The sequence below is a fragment of the Leucopleurus acutus genome, assembly GCF_964270905.1.
Source record: "Leucopleurus acutus genome assembly, chromosome: 4".
Classification (NCBI taxonomy): Eukaryota; Metazoa; Chordata; class Mammalia; order Artiodactyla; family Delphinidae; genus Leucopleurus; species Leucopleurus acutus.
In genome coordinates this window covers 27,084,069-27,101,165 of record NC_139146.1, presented here as the reverse complement: position 1 = coordinate 27,101,165, position 17,097 = coordinate 27,084,069, and the positions used below count along the sequence as shown (strand labels likewise).

Below are 17,097 nucleotides of genomic sequence, written 5' to 3'. Positions count from 1 at the left end.
TGCTGGTCTGTGCCCATGACCTAAGTCATTTTCAGCTGGGCTGAGCTTCCGAGGCACCTGTTGGTTGGGAGCAGGGAACTCAGTAAAATAAAGATTTCTGAGCCAGCTTCAGTTGAGCCTAGCTCAGCTGGTTGTTGTGGAGGTGGTCAGATAAAGCACCTCTCCAGAGAATAGCCTTTGTGGACAGCATATTAGCTCTAATAGAGTAATAGTTAGGGACATATCAGAAAAAGAGATCATTCAAATATTTAGATTTTTACAAGTACATGTCAGTCTCTCTCCATATATAGCTATACCCCTATCTTATCTATATCTATCTATAGCTGTATCTGTATATTTATATCTATATATACTTCTATGTACTCCATTGGAGCCAGCTGCTGAGAAACAAAAAATTGGAGCCTGTATTTATAAGTTAGCTCATCAGTTAGATCTCCTAATACTTTTTGTAACACGTGGTGTGGGTTTAGTGAAAATTAAGTTTCTTAGGATTTTCCACAAATATACAAATAAGATGTTTTCCACATCTCACTGTTGAATTAATTAGTACTTTTGGAGACTCAGTTGTAAGTTGGTCTTAATAACATTTGTAAATGGGTTGTGTAGCTTATGTCCTTTAGAAAGAGCTGTGAAAAAGACAGGCTGTCTTGAATGCCTCTAGAGCCCTATTCTGTGTCTTTATCACTCAGAAGTGTTCCAGTACATCCCTTGCCCTTACGCACTTCTCTCTTCTCTATCGAAAGGCCTCTGAGATCCTTTTTTAAAGCATGGTGAGACTAATTACATGGTTAGCCCTCCAAAAGATATTTGCATTTTAACAAGAATGAACATGATGAAGCCTTATGGTGAAATTCAGTGTGTCAGACAGTCATTAAAGTCCCGGGCATGGATTTCCTTGTGCTCGTTAAAATCATGCCTCTCAGGTGGTCTTTTACCCCACTGGGGATAGTCTCACCATGAAACCCATAGTAGAATATTTCATTTAACATCAGTATACAAATGAGTCATGTAAGTGTTTATTGTCCATTAAAAACAAATCTTCGTAAAAAAATAAACACAAGAAATCCATAAACAAATCAGGCAAAATTTTGAGTAGAATGGAAATTCTAGACATTTCATGAAACTGATCACACAGTGCTTCTGATGGTGTAATTTTTAATTCATAAAAATTATAGATACATATCTGGAATCAGTTCACTATGTTCTCCCTGATAGTATTCTTCTAAACATATTACTTCCTTTGAGAGAATTTTAGCAGTCAATCAGCAAATATTTAATGAGTATTTTTGAATATTTTCTCCACTCAGCAATGGAGAAAAATATTCAATTTGAATCACAAAGTATTTATGTTATCTTTATAACAATGATTTCAACATTGGGTGGTGTCTTAAAGACAAAGGCATGATGTACTGATATTTGCTACTAGAGTAAAATGTTAGTAAATATGTTAAGATATATTCTGAATAACAATATAACATATAAAAATATAACCCTGGCTTTCGGTTGGTATTATTTATAATTATACATTATAATAATTAATAAATAAGTTATATATGAAATAAATAAATTATAAGATAATGCAACCGTGAAAGTATCTCAGATAATAAGCAAAGCCGATAATAAATTCTCCTATTTTTGTAAATTACATATATTCTTTTTCTACTTAAGACCAGCTAAAATCAGTAATTGCATATTCTCTAAATGATTATTTCTTAGTAAGAACTGTAATATAGAAATGATATTACATTCCTTATCCAATCACCATGTAATAAATAAAATAAAACCGACTGTAGAGTCCACCAGTACATCTTAGGAAATAAATTACTTTTTTTGAAAAGAACTCCTTCAACATCTTCTATTTTCTTAATTTATTAGGAAGGTTTACATAATTTGATTTAGATATGCAAGCTTACCATAATAAACTATAGAGGATTTTCATACTGGTTGTTAGTTTGCAATCTTATATTGTAGAAAATCCATTCTGCAAAGTCATGTAGAAAACAGCACATATATTTGAAAGGCCATTAAAGATGCCTTTGAGATATTTGATGATCACTTCAATAACATTTTTAAAAGACCAATGATCTCAAAGGAGAAATATTTTTATGTTTGCTATTTTAATATGGAGAAAAACAACATGAAGAATAATCTTCTGTTTTGTCCTAATATTCATACTGTTTATACTTTAGGACTGTATACTATTTGTTTAGAAGTGATAACATTTTAATGCAAAAGAGTGCATATTCCACCTCATCCTCATGGTTTATGAAACTCAAAGTTGAGCTCCAGAATTCCTTGGTGGTCCAGTGGTTAGGACTCAGAGCTTTCACTGCCAAGGGCCTGGGTTCGATCCCTCGTTGGAGAACTAAGATCCCACAAGCTGCACGGCACAGCCAAAAAAAAAAAAAAGGAAAAACAAAAGCTGAGCTCAGCCAGCACTCTAAGAATCAAAAAGCCTTGGACTCTTAAATATAAAGCCCTTTCTCTAGTTGGAGAACTTTTTCTTTCTCTGTAAATATCACTTCGATTTTTTAAAGGTCAGAGAACTTGTCAGTTTATAGAAGTAAAGCAGGCCTGCAAAGCCATGGTTAAGAGAGATGGTCAACTTTAATTGGATGTGAATTGGGGGAGAGGGGGTGCCAACTCAGAACAAGTAAGATACCTCAGTATACAGATGCAGGATGTACAGGTAGAGGATAAATATACTAGGTATTTGAACAATATAGCAGGAGAGAAACATATGGCATGAATATACTGTTAGCTGGAATATAAGCTCTAAAAGGGCAGAAGCTTTTATTCACTGATATATTCGAGTACCTAGAACACTTCCTGGCATGTGAAAGGTACTCAAAAAACACTAGTTAAACATACAAATGACTTAGGTTTTAAAGATACTCTTTAAATTTCAATTTTGCTTGATGGGAGATACTTGCATATGTAGTGACGCTGCCAGACTGTGGCATTGACTGAATGAACCACTTTTCCCTCCTCCTTTCTCTATTCTTTCATCTTTTATTAATTCTTAACTGTACTTTAATTGCATATTCAAATAATTAAAATAATTACTTGATGTTTGTGTGCCAGGACATTTACATAAAACTGGCCAAATTTATGGGGCAATATATAAATGATGGGGTCACTATTTAGCACTTAGAGGAACCCCCAAAATAATGTACTATCTTTGGATGCTGGAGAAAATTATTCTGAACTCATTTCCTGTAACTCTGGACATCTTTTTCATTGATGTGATGTTTTATTGATGAAAATATAAATTATTGCTGTGGTTATAATGTAGAAGTGGTAACCGGTTGGTCCATTATCTAAGGAAATAGATTGATTCAGCAGGAGGCACAGATGGGTTTGAAATAAATGTTGTTTGGAAGCTTACTAGCTGAGGTATTTTAAAGGCTCACATCATAATATAAGTACACAGTATAGAAAATGTAATTTGAAGAAAGTGTTGAGTAACTTAGAGAGTATGTCTTAGATGGAAAGTCATATTAACTTGGAGGGTTTGTCTTAGATATCAGAAAATGCAGTTTCTAGAGAGAGGCTGTGAACTTTTGAGGATTTTTCAAGACATAGTATTATAGATGATACAATGTATTTTCTTCTTCAATTGTACCCCCTTTGCTTCCCTTCTCTCTATAGAGTGGACTCACATCCTTACACCTTGCAGCCCAGGAAGATAAAGTGAATGTTGCTGATATTCTCACCAAGCATGGGGCTGACAAGGATGCTCACACAAAGGTAAAGCGAGTCACTGTAATATTGTGACAGGTTCTGCCTTGGATTATTCCCAGTAGCCCCCATTCAGGTCACCACAAGTCCAAGTTCCCCCTCCTCAAAGCCCATTCTGAATTAGTTATGACTCTCCTGCTCACAAATCTATAATCGTTCTCCATTTTTGCTGAAAGCAAGTGCAAATGGATAGCAGATATTTGGAATCTTTACAAAAAGATTCCAACTTTGCAGACTTAGGTTTACCCTCTCTCCCTCATTACTTCAGCTAGTCAGGATGACTTGCACTTTTCTTCCTGTACTTGCTTCCCTCCATGCCCCCCTCTCCCCTTGAGTATTAACTACTAGAGTAGTAATTTATTTGTTTATTATTATTTGTAGCTTGGTTACACTCCTTTAATTGTGGCCTGTCACTATGGAAACGTGAAGATGGTCAACTTTCTTCTGAAGCAGGGAGCAAATGTCAATGCAAAAACCAAGGTAAAATACATGTACTCATTTTTATTTTCTATAAACAAATGGTTCGGCTATATGGACACTTCAGTAGCTCGCCATAGTTACAAACATATTTTCTTTTTAGTTCTTCTTAAGTGATTTTGAATAAGCGATGTAGTTTTGTACAGTTGTTGGGACTTTTCATTCTAATAACCTTTGACAGCCATGTAGGTGACATCGATTTAACAATTTACTATAGGATACAATAGATGCTGGCTAGAATATCTTGATGTTCTGGCCGATTTCCTTTACATTGTTTCACGGCCTTGGCCCTCCCCTAGCCCTCAGTCTCTGGTGAGGAAATACAGACAGGCAGCCTGGACTGCATGCCTTTCATTTTTAATGAATTCTGTCACATTTGGACTACCACGTGGTTGTGCTCAGTGAGGCAATACTGTGTAAGGCCTGGCTTGGAAGATTTCAAAGATAATGCAGAGCTGACTGTTTTTCTCAGTGCCATCTGAAGGGTCCTATCCTGCAAAGCATGATGGGAACATAAAACCACACTTCGGTATATTCAAATTATTTCAAGGAAGAGAAATGTGTAAAATGACTACTGCTACTATGCATAATATAACCTGCAGCTCCAATTTTCTTGGTCCAAAGAAGTATGTAATTGCATTTGTTTAAGTTTATGTATCAGAAATCACTAATTGCAGCTGTGTGAATAGGCTCAAGTAAATTAGTGTGAGCACATTCGGGAGTTTTCAAAGTCATCATTCAAGATGCTAATAATTAGCCACCACCATCTTGAGTTGAGCTGTTGTGGTGTCCCGATTTCCACGAGGAACTCTGGTCTGAAGCGCTGGGTTCGAGGCCTCTGCATGCAGTACCCTATGAGCAAGTAAAAATAGAATAAGCACAAAGGGAATAAAAAGGCTCCAGGGCTGGGCAGAGCTGCTGGTGAGGCTTCCCAGGGAGATAAGACTCTGACAGACTACACAATTGACACAGAAAAAGAGAGAAAGAGAGTGAGAGTAAGAGAGAGACAGAGAGAGAGAGAGAGAGAGAGAGAGAGCTGCCCATGTGGAGCATAGCGCTCAGGCACATGGCCTGCCAAGCTGAGGTGTTGGGCGCAGCCATTTCACACTAGGAACTCTGGTCTGAAGACTGGGGTGCACTTCAAGTGAAACTAGACAAGCACAAAGGAAAAGAAAAAAAGATATACAGGTATTCCACCAGACGCAGCCCTGCCCACTAGAAGGACAAGATCCAGCCCCACCACCAGACCACAGGCACCAGTCCCCTCCACCAGGAAGCCTACACAAGCCACTGAACCAACCTCACCCACTGGGGGGCAGACACCAAAAATAACGGGAACTACAAACTGGCAGTCTGCGAAAAGGAGACCACAAACACAGTAAGGTAAACAAAATGAGAAGACAGAGAAAAATGCAGCAGTTGAAGGAGCAAGGTAAAAACCCACCAGACCAAACATATGAAGAGGAAATAGGCAATCTACCTGAAAAAGAGTTCAGAATAATGATAGTAAAGATGTTCCAAAATCTTGGAAATAGAATGGAGAAAATACAAGAAACGTTTAACAAGGACCTAGAAGAACTAAGGAGCAAACAAGTAATGATGAACAACACAATAAATGAAACTAAAAATACTCTAGAAGGGATCAATAGCAGAATAACTGAGGCAGAAGAACAGATAAGTGACCTGGAAGATAAAATAGTGGAAATAACTACTGCAGAGCAGAATAAAGAAAAAAGAATGAAAATAATTGAGGACAGTCTCAGAGACCTCTGGGACAACATTAAATGCACCAGCATTCCAATTATAGGGGTCCTAGAAGAAGAAGACAAAAAGAAAGGGACTGAGAAAATATTTGAAGACATTATAGTTGAAAACTTCCCTAACATGGGAGAGGAAATGGTCAATCAAGTCCAGGAAGTGCAGAGAGTCCCATACAGGATAAATCCAAGGAGAAACATGCCAAGACACATATTAATCAAACTATCAAAAATGAAATACGAAGAAAAAATATTAAAAGCAGCAAGAGAAAAGCAATAAATAACATACAAGGGAATCTCCATAAGGTTAACAGCCGATCTTTCAGCAGAAACTCCTGGCAGGACCATATTTAAAGTGATGAAAGGGAAAAACCTACAACCCAGATTGCTTGTGGATTAAATCTCCACAATCAACTTGAGGTACCCTGCATCTGTGGAATACCTGAATAGACAACGAATCATCCCAAACTGAGGAGGTGGACTTCGGCAGCAACATATATTATTGTTTCCCCTTTTCTCTTTTTGTTTGAGATTTTGAGATGTTTCTGTGTGATATTTTGTGTGTATAGCTTTGCTTTCACCATTTGTCCTTGGATTCTGTCTGTCCGTTCATTTTTTCTTCCTTTTTTTTACTTTTTAAAATATTTTTCATAATGATTATTTTTTATTTTAATAACTTTATTTTTTTCAAATCTTACTTTATTTTATTTTATCCTCTTTCTTTCTTTCTTTCTATTTTTTCTGCCTTTTATTCTGAGCCGTGTGGATGAAAGGCCCTTGGTGCTCCAGCCAGGAGTCAGCGCTGTGCCTCTGAGGTGGGAGAGCCAACTTCAGGACACTGGTCCACAAGAGACCTCCCAGTTCCACGTAATATCAAATGGCAAGAATCTCCCAGAGATCTCCATCTCAACGCCAAGACCCAGCTCCACTCAACGACCAGCAAGCTACAGTGCTGGACACCCTATGCCAAACAACTAGCAAGACAGGAACACAGCCCCATCCATTAGCAGAGAGGCTGCCTAAAATCATAAGGCCACAGACACCCCAAAACACACCACCAGACGTGGACGTGCCCACCAGAAAGACAAGATCCAGCCTCATCCACCAGAACACAGGCACTAGTCCCTTGCACCAGGAAGCCTACACAACCCACAGAACCAACCTTAGCCGCTGTGGACAGACACCAATAACAATGGGAGCTACGAACCTGCATCCTGCGAAAAGGAGACCCCAAACACAGTAAGATAAGCAAAATGAGAAGACAGAAAAACATACAGCAGTTGAAGGAGCAAGGTAAAAACCCACCAGACTTAACAAATGAAGAGGAAATAGGCAGTCTACCTGAAAAAGAGTTCAGAATAATGATAGTAAAAGATGATCCAAAATCTTGGAAATAGAATAGCGAAAATGCAAGAAACATTTAACAAAGACCTAGAATATCTAAAGAGCAAACAAACAATGATGAACAACACAATAAATGAAATTAAAAATACTCTAGAAGGGATCAATAGCAGAATAACTGAGGCAGAAGAACAGATAAGTGACCTGGAAGATAAAATAGTGGAAATAACTACTGCAGAGCAGGATAAAGAAAAAAGAATGGAAAGAACTGAGGACAGTCTCAGAGACCTCTGGGACAACATCAAATGCACCAACATTCGAATTATAGGGGTCTCAGAAGAAGAAGAGAAAAAGAAAGGGACGAGAAAATATTTGAAGAGATTATAGTTGAAAACTTCCCTAATATGGGAAAGGAAATAGTTAATGAAGTCCAGGGAGCACAGAGGGTCCCATACAGGATAAATCCAAGGAGAAACACGCCAAGACACATATTAATCAAACTATCAAAAATTAAATACAAAGAAAACATATTAAAAGCACCAAGGGAAAAACAACAAATAACATACAAGGGAATCCCCATAAGGTTAACAGCTGATCTTTCAGCAGAAACTCTGCAAGCCAGAAGGGAGTGGCAGGACATATTTAAAGTGATAAAGGAGAAAAACCTACAACTAAGATTACTCTACCCAGCAAGGATCTCATTCAGATATGATGGATAAATTAAAATCATTACAGACAAGCAAAAGCTGAGAGAGTTCAGCACCACCAAACCACCTCTACAACAAATGCTAAAGGAAATTCTCTAGGCAAGAAACACAAGAGAAGGAAAAGACCTACAATAACAAACCCAAAACAATTAAGAAAATGGGAATAGGAACATACATATCGATAATTACCTTAAATGTAAATGAATGAAATGCTCCCACCAAAAGACACAGACTGGCTGAATGGATACAAAAACAAGACCCATATATATGCTGTCTACAAGAGACCCACTCCAGACCTAGGGACACATACAGACTGAAAGTGAGGGGATTGAAAAAGATATTCCATGCAAATGGAAATCAAAAGAAAGCTGGAGTAGCAATTCTCATATCAGACAAAATAGACTTTAAAATAAAGACTATTACAAGAGACAAAGAAGGACACTACATAATGATCAAGGGATCGATCCAAGAAGAAGATATAACAGTTGTAAATATTTATGCACCCAACATAGGAGCACCTCAATACATAAGGCAAATACTAACAGCCATAAAAGGGGAAATCGACAGTAACACAACCATAGTAGGGGACTTTAACACCCCACTTTCACCAATGGCCAGATCATTCAACATGAAAATAAATAAGGAAACACAGCTTTAAATGATACATTAAACAAGATGGACTTAATTGATATTTATAGGACAATCCATCAAAAAACAGCAAAATACACATTTTTCTCAAGTGCTCATGGAACATTTCCAAGATAGATCATATCTTGGGTCACAAATCAAGCCTTGGTAAATTTAAGAAAATTGAAATCGTATCAAATATCTTTTCCGACCACAACGCTATTAGACTAGATATCAATTATAGGAAAAGATCTGTAAAAAATACAAACACATGGAGACTAAACAATACACTACTTAATAACCAAGAGATCACTGAAGAAATCAAAGAGGAAATCAAAAAATACCTAGCAACAAATGACAATGAAAACACGACGACCCAAAACCTATGGGACGCAGCAAAAGCAGTTCTAAGAGGGAAGTTTATAGCAATACAATCCTACCTTAAGAAATAGGAAACATCTCAAATAAACAACCTAACATTTCACCTAAAGCAATTAGAGAAAGAAGAACAAAAAAACCCCAAAGTCAGCAGAAGGAAAGAAATCATAAAGATCAGATCAGAAATAAATGGAAAAGAAATGAAGGAAACAATAGCAAAGATCAATAAAACTAAAAGCTGGTTCTTTGAGAAGATAAACAAAATTTATAAACCATTAGCCAGACTCATCATGAAAAAAGGGAGAAGACTCAAATCAGTAGAATTAGAAATGAAAAAGGAGAAGTAACAACCGACACTGCAGAAATACAAAGGATCATGAGAGATTACTACAAGCAACTCTATGCCAATAAAATGGACACCCTGGAAGAAATGGACAAATTCACAGAAATGCACAACCTGCTGAGACTGAACCAGGAAGAAATAGAAAATATGAACAGAGCAATCACAAGCAATCACAAAACAGGATTGCAAGGATTCTTCAATATATGCAAATCAATCAATGTGATACACCATATTAAAAAATTGAAGGAGAAAAACCATATGATCATCTCAATAGATGCAGAGAAAGCTTTCAACAAAATTCAACACCCATTTATGATTAAAAAAAAAAAAAAAACCCTGCAGAAAGTAGGCATAGAGGGAACTTTCCTCAACATAATAAAGGGCATATATGACAAACCCACAGCCAACATCATCCTCAATGGTGAAAAACTGAAACCATTTCCACTAAGATCAGGAACAAGACCAGGCTGCCCACTCGCACCACTATTATTCAATATAGTTTTGGACGTTTTAGCCACAGTGATCAGAGAAGAAAAAGAAATAAAAGGAATCCAAATCAGAAAAGAAGAAGTAAAGCTGTCACTGTTTGCAGATGACATGATACTATACATAGAGAATCCTAAAGATGCCACCAGAAAACTACTAGAGCTAATCAATGAATCTGGTAAAATAGAAGGATACAAAGTTAATGCACAGAAATCTCTGGTATTACTATACACTAATGATGAAAAATTGAAAGTGAAATTAAGAAAACACTCCCATTTACCATTGCAACAAAAAGAATAAAATATCTAGGAATAAACCTACCTAAGCAGACAAAAGACCTGTATGCAGAAAATTGTAAGACACTGATAAAAGAAATTAAAGATGATACAAATAGATGGAGAGATATACCATGTTCTTGGATTGGAAGAATCAACCTTGTGAAAATGACTCTACTACCCAAAGCAATCTACAGATTCAATGCAATCCGTATCAAACTACCACTGGCATTTTTCACAGAACTAGAACAAAAAATTTCACAATTTGTATGGAAACACAAAAGACCCCGAATGGCCAAAGCAATCTTGAGAACGAAAAATGGAGCTGGAGGAATCAGGCTCCCTGACTTCAGACTATACTAGAAAGCTACAGTAATCAAGACAGTATGGTACTGGCACAAAAACAGAAACATAGATCAATGGAACAGGATAGAAAGCCCAGAGATAAACCCACGCACATATGGTCACCTTATCTTTGATAAAGGAGGCAAAAATATACAGTGGAGAAAAGACAGTCTTTTCAATAAGTGGTGCTGGGAAAACTGGACAGGTACATGTAAAAGTATGAAATTAGAACACTTCCTAACTCCATACACAAAAATAAACTCAAAATGGATTAAAGACCTAAATGTAAGGCCAGACACTATCAAACTCTTAGAGGAAAACATAGGCAGAACACTCTATGACACAAATCACAGCAAGATCCTTTTTGACCCACCTCCTAGAGAAATGGATATAAAAACAAGAATAAACAAGTGGGACCTAATGAAACTTCAAAGCTTTTGCACAGCAAAGGAAACCATAAACAAGACCAAAAGACAACCCTCAGAATGGGAGAAAATATTTGCAAATGAAGCAACTGACAAAGGGTTAATCTCCAAAATATACAAGCAGCTCATTCAGCTCAATATCAAAAAAACAAACAAACAAATCCAAAAATGGTTAGAAGACCTAGAGATTTCTCCAAAGAATATATACAGATTGCCAACAAACACATGAAAGGATGCTCAACGTCACTAATCATTAGAGAAATGCAAATCAAAACCACAATAATGTATCACCTCATACCGGTCAGAATGGCCTTCATCAAAACACCTACAAACAATGAATGCTAAAGAGGGTGTGGAGAGAAGGGAACCCTCTTCCACTGTTGGTGGGAATGTAAATTGATAGAGCCACTATGCAGAACAGTATGGAGGTTCCTTAAAAAACTAAAAATAGAACTACCGTATGACCCAGCAATCCCACTACTGGGCATATACCCTGAGAAAACCATAATTCAAAAAGAGACATGTACCACAGTGTTCATTGCAGCACTATTTACAATAGCCAGGACATGGAAGCAACCTAAGTGTCCATCAACAGATGAATGGATAAAGAAGATGTGGCACATATATACAATGGGATATTACTCAGCCATAAAAAGAAACAAAATTGAGTTATTTGTAGTGAGGTGGATGGACCTAGAGTCTGTCATACAGAGTGAAGTCAGTCGGAAAGAGAAAAACGAATACCGTCTGCTAACACATATATGTGGAATCTTAAAAAAAGTGGTTCTGAAGAACCTAGGGGCAGCGCAGGAATAAAGACGCAGACATCGAGAATGGACTGAAGGACATGGGGAGGGGGAAGGGTAAGCTGTGACAAAGTGAGAGAGTGGCATGGATATATATACACTACCGAATGTAAAACACATAGCTAGTGGGAAGCAGCTGCATAGCACAGGGAGATCAGCTCAGTGCTGTGTGACCACCTAGAGGGGGTGGGATAGGGAGGGTGGGAGGGAGACGCAAGAGGGAGGGGATATCGGGATATATGTATATGTATAGCTGATTCACTATGTTGTACAGCAGAAACTAACACAGTATTGTAAAGCAATTATACTCCATAAAGATGTTTAAAAAAAAAAAGATGCTACTAATTAGAAACATAAGTTTTGGAACTCAGTTTTTTATATCCTTTTTGAAGTAGAAACAAAAGCATGCCTATACATAAGCGTATTTGTAACTGAATTAAAAATAAAGTTATTTTTTAAATTATTCATAATACTAACAACATTTGAGATTCAAAACTTCTAATCTGACTCTAACAAGAATAGCTATTGCCTAGTTTCTGAGCAGTTCTTGAGTTTTCATGAAATTGCACTTTGAGACTTATTTAAAAGCTTCCATATGAATTCTCAGGCTTTAGCATGTGATACCTTTTTGCTGAGTCAGTTCACATATAAGTATTGCTGGAAAGACTTTCTTGTTGGAATCCAGGTATTCTCCGGAAAGGCATAAATGCAGCAATGCAATGAGATTTTGTCAGAACTTGAAAACGTTTACCATATTTTTTTGTTAAGTATTTGTTGAAATTGTTAGGATATTTAAAAGCCAGACATGTTGTCTATATAACATCATTTACCTCCCCTGGGTTTCATCTGCATTCAAATGGACATTTGGTTGAGAGAAAAATATCATTTTAACTTTTCAGATTTTAAAAAAGTGAACTATGTAGATTTTACCTGCTTTTGGAAGTAAATATATCTTTTCATATATCTTCAGGGGAGTGGACAGATACATACCTCAAAGGACATTCTTTTAATAAATACTTGAGAATTTTTTCACAGAAAATGACATTTTTGGAGGAGGAATCATGTTTTCTTCCTCACATCCCATATGTAACCATAGTTACTAAAAAATTGTTTTGTTGCTATGAAAATAAAAACATACGTATTTCGTTTACTCTTCAAACATTCATCACTTGGTATAAAAATTTGGGAAATTTTATAAAACTTTGGTATAATCTTTATAAACACAATGGAAAGGAGTAATTTTTTTAGGAAAAGAAATATTACTTACTGTATGCTCCTGAAATATCCATGGATTACTTGACTTGAGAGCAGAGTCCTTGCAGTCGCTATAAGTTTCTCAGAGTCCTTGTAATTGATTTATATTTCCAGGTTTCCTGGGGTCATTCCATTGTAGGGATATATAACAGACAAGGCAAAGCTGATGACATTCCAGCCTGGGGGTAGTCAGACAAATAGACTGTCATACATATGGTACATCCCCATGGATGGAAAGGCCAGAGTGAAAGCATAGAAGGAATCATGTGGCACCCTATGCATTGTTTTAAAAAAATTCAATCAAGTAAATTTTAAAGATCTAATTGGCTTTATTGAATGATTCATGAATCAGCGGCATCTATCTAGCAAGTAGAGAGGCGTTCCAAAGGACTGCAAAACGGGAAAGGTTTTAAAAGGCAGAACAAAGAAGTCATAAAGAAAAAAGATTATTTCGGACCTAGGTATCCTACATATGGGGGACAGAAGGGGTCTAAGTGGCAGATTACCTCTTCTTCGTTTTGGGGATGGTGAGGGCCCACGTGACGGATTACGTTCTTGGTGCTGACCAGAAAATTCCTGACTGACCAATTAAGACTACATTTCTGGCGAGGTTGAAGCTTCAGTTAGGTTAGGTATTAAGCCTCGGTTTCATGGTGTGGCCTAGCACAAGTGACTCCATTTTTTGGCCTATGGCTTTTCTTTTTAACAGTTCCCCCCTTTTGATCAGACTTTCAGCTTAACTGAAAGAAGTGATCAAACTTTAAGGCATTAGCATCACTCTCAGCTACCTCTCTGAAGTTCTCATGGTTTTTATCATCTCTTTGGTGGTATCCATAGGTTATGATGTTTCTTCTACCCCTGCGATATTCAAAGATTATAGCTTCAGGTTCACAATCTTTAAATTGGTTATTCTCTTCATTCCTTTCCTGATGTTCCAGTCTTAGGGAGATCATTTGCTTTGTGGTTACTGGCTGTGAACATGTATTTAAAGCTTTTGCCAGAACACGATGCACCAGGGAGATTATTATAATTATTATAAGCAGGATAATTCCCAATGTTTGGAGTGCACTTCTGAGCCGTGGTGCCCAAGACCGAAATCAATTGAAATCAAGACCTCATTGAAGGAGTCACCTTTTTTAAGCCAAGTGGCTTGCTCAGTGATTTTATGTAATTGTTTCAACTTCCCCAGAAGTGTTAATCCAAGTGCAGCAGGGGGTGTTGGCTGCAACACACACTCTTGCTCAGCTCAAACAGAATCAAGGGCTATCCTATTATCAAGAATAACTTTAGCCACAGAGTCTAAGGATGTTTCTTGGGTAGCTCTTACCTTCGCAACAGAATCTGGAATATCTTCAAAAGTTAAAGAGAGGTTCCTCATTAACATTTACTCCTAATCAGGGATGTAGGGATCTGTCAAAGAGAGTTAATTTGGAATCATGCATGCCTCCTGGTATTAAGGGTCTGTGGACCATGTAGGCAGTTGCACTCTGGTTATTCTTGCCTTGTATCCCTTTCTTTGCATAGAACATGGACACAACGTTTCCCAAATTTGGGGTATTAATAAGAGACAGGGAAACATACCAGGGGTCTCTAGCCTCATGGACAGATCCGAGTTTTTGATGACAAATCCAGCAGTCTGAAAGGTTACTTCTCTTAGCAATGGCCTGGGAGATATGAATGGTGGTGTTATCTTTCCAGGCCAACGCTGGAGTAAAGGAAAAGAGAAGAGAGGGTTTCACGTTTAGTTAAAGCATGAAGTCATGATCTGGTGTCTTGGGAAGAAGCAGTCTACCTTGATGTCAGCTACTTCTCTTCCTAGTCAGTTTAATTTGGAGGTCTCCAGCATTTGGATGGGACCAGATGTCAGCTGGAGTCTTTGTTAACTGTGAAATATGTGCCCAAGGCTTGAATTGTTGAAGTTTCGCTGTCATCTGAATAGTAAAGGGGACTTGGTATAATCCCTTCCAAGAATATCCAAAGGCAGGCTTTGTGCTTACCAATTCAGTTTTATGATCTTAAAGTTATCAGAAGCCTGCACTTGTCAAAAAGTTATTTTCTTGAATTTTTCTGAAGATGAAATACTTTTGCCAGAAGACCTTTGCAAAGTGTCAGAGTAAAACAATAGCTCTCTGCAAATGACAGAAGACTTAAAAAATGTCCATTATTAAAGACCTGATGGAATTAACAAAGATATTTAGTTATTTCTGTGACACACAACATTATTTAGATAATAACTGGAATTAGGACGTATCAGATTTCCAGGAATTTCACACAATTTATGAAATACTTATAACATATACCTGTAATAAACACAACATAAAGAAGGCTTTGTATTACTTCTTACATGCTTCCCATGTAATTTAACATACCAAATAAGCATAATTAATACCAAATAAGCATCTCCCTTTTTATAAGGAGAGAGAACAAATCTTTTGAAATATTCCAGGGGCCCTCTGGAAAATTTCCATGTTAGTTTAAGGTCAAAAAGACTTCATTTAGAATTTGATTTAGGGGAAGTTTGTCAAAAATATCAGAAGATTTTATAACTTGATCAAATAGGGTCATAGGTCATTGTGAAACAATACTTAGTTACCTATTTAATCAAAACAACAAAGATTTCCTAGGTAGACATTGAAGGTTACATAGTTCTGAGCAAAACTTAGCTCTTTTAATATCTAGAGGACTAGGTTTATTTAAGTAATCAATGACCTGATAATGACAACATAGAACATAGGTGATTATTTTGACAAGATATAATATCTTTGTTTTTTCTAGGCAGATTACTTAAAGAAAAACCTTTCGTAATCTCTTATTTTCAAGAACAGACTTATAGAAAACAAAAAATGTTGACCTTCTCACAGAGAAAAAAACAAATTCCAATTTTGCACCAGCCAACTTTTTTTTTTTTTTTTTTTTTTTTTTTTTTTGCGGTACGCGGGCTTCTCACTGCTGTGGCCTCTCCCGTTGCAGAGCACAGGCTCCGGACGCACAGGCTCAGCGGCCATGGCTCATGGGCCCAGCCGCTCCGCGGCATGTGGGATCTTCCTGGACCGGGGCATGAACCCGTGTCCCCTGCATCGGCAGGTGGACCCCCAACCACTGCGCCACCAGGGAAGCCCTTAAGTTCACTTCTTAAAAGATTTTATCTAATTGGAATGTTCCTCATAATGGCCATTATAATTTCCCTGAGGGCTGGCAGCAGTTCGGTAGGACCCTAGCTTCATATGGGGTTCAACTCACATTTCTGTCCAGCCATATTTTGCCACAAATGGAGTGCCACCCACATTTCTGTCTGGTCATATTTTGGGGATCCCCAACATGATAGTTACCAGGTAAAACTCTCAGGACACAGTAAGATTTTGACATTTTTGTAGACATCTATAGCTTCTGCGATTATAGTTCTTAGACATAAAATAGGCAGTTGTGCCAGAAGGTGGTGCACTTGACTCTTTAGAAATTAAAGATCCCATCTCTTTTAGCTAGTCTTTATCTACACAAAACAGGACAAACAAGTATGTGTACCTTAACACTGCGGAATTAAGTACAGTAAATACCAAATACTGCAGCCTGGCCAAGAAAAAGGCCCTGGTACACTACCAACAATTCCCAACTTGGAACCTGAGCCTGAGGTGAAGAACTGAACCAGCAGACCTCAACAAATAGGGTCTGTGGACTGATTCCAAACAAATGGGGAACTGTAGCTAGCAGTTCCCAAAATGGAATCTAGGGACAGAACCATAAGCTGGGGTTTCCAATCAAATAGGAAATTGTGGTCGGAACTACCAGAAGTACCCAACATGGAACTAGTGATTCCAAACAAATTGGGAACCAACTGGAAAGCCAGTTAGATCTGGAGTTCAACACAAAAAGAGCAGAGCTCAAACCGAGAGGAACTTACCAACAGCCCCCAGAAATGGAGAGAAAGACAGTGGACTCAGATAGGAGTTTGCAGGTATCACGACTGTGTTTCTTGTTGTCCCAAAATGCCATCAGAACTTCACTTTGGATCACACTGCTGCCACCAAATCTGTTAAAAAACCAAAATTCATCTGACTAAATTTTAAAGCTCTAATTAGCTTTATTGAATGATTCATGAATTAAGCAGCATCCTTCTGTGAGTAGAGGGGAGCTCCAA

The 17,097-nt window shown here is 37.5% G+C and overlaps 1 protein-coding gene across 2 annotated transcripts in view; it reads left to right on the top strand.

Moving 5' to 3' along the window:
* The window catches only part of ANK2 (ankyrin 2), a gene marked incomplete at both ends in the record, with an annotated part of 237,407 nt that overhangs the window by 130,741 nt on the left and 89,569 nt on the right, over positions 1–17,097 (top strand). For both annotated transcript variants that reach the window (XM_082837746.1, XM_082837745.1), the window contains 2 exons: positions 3,652–3,750; positions 4,123–4,221. In XM_082837746.1, coding sequence (XP_082693872.1) covers positions 3,652–3,750; positions 4,123–4,221 — 198 coding nt within the window. The remainder of the gene's footprint in view (positions 1–3,651; positions 3,751–4,122; positions 4,222–17,097) is intronic.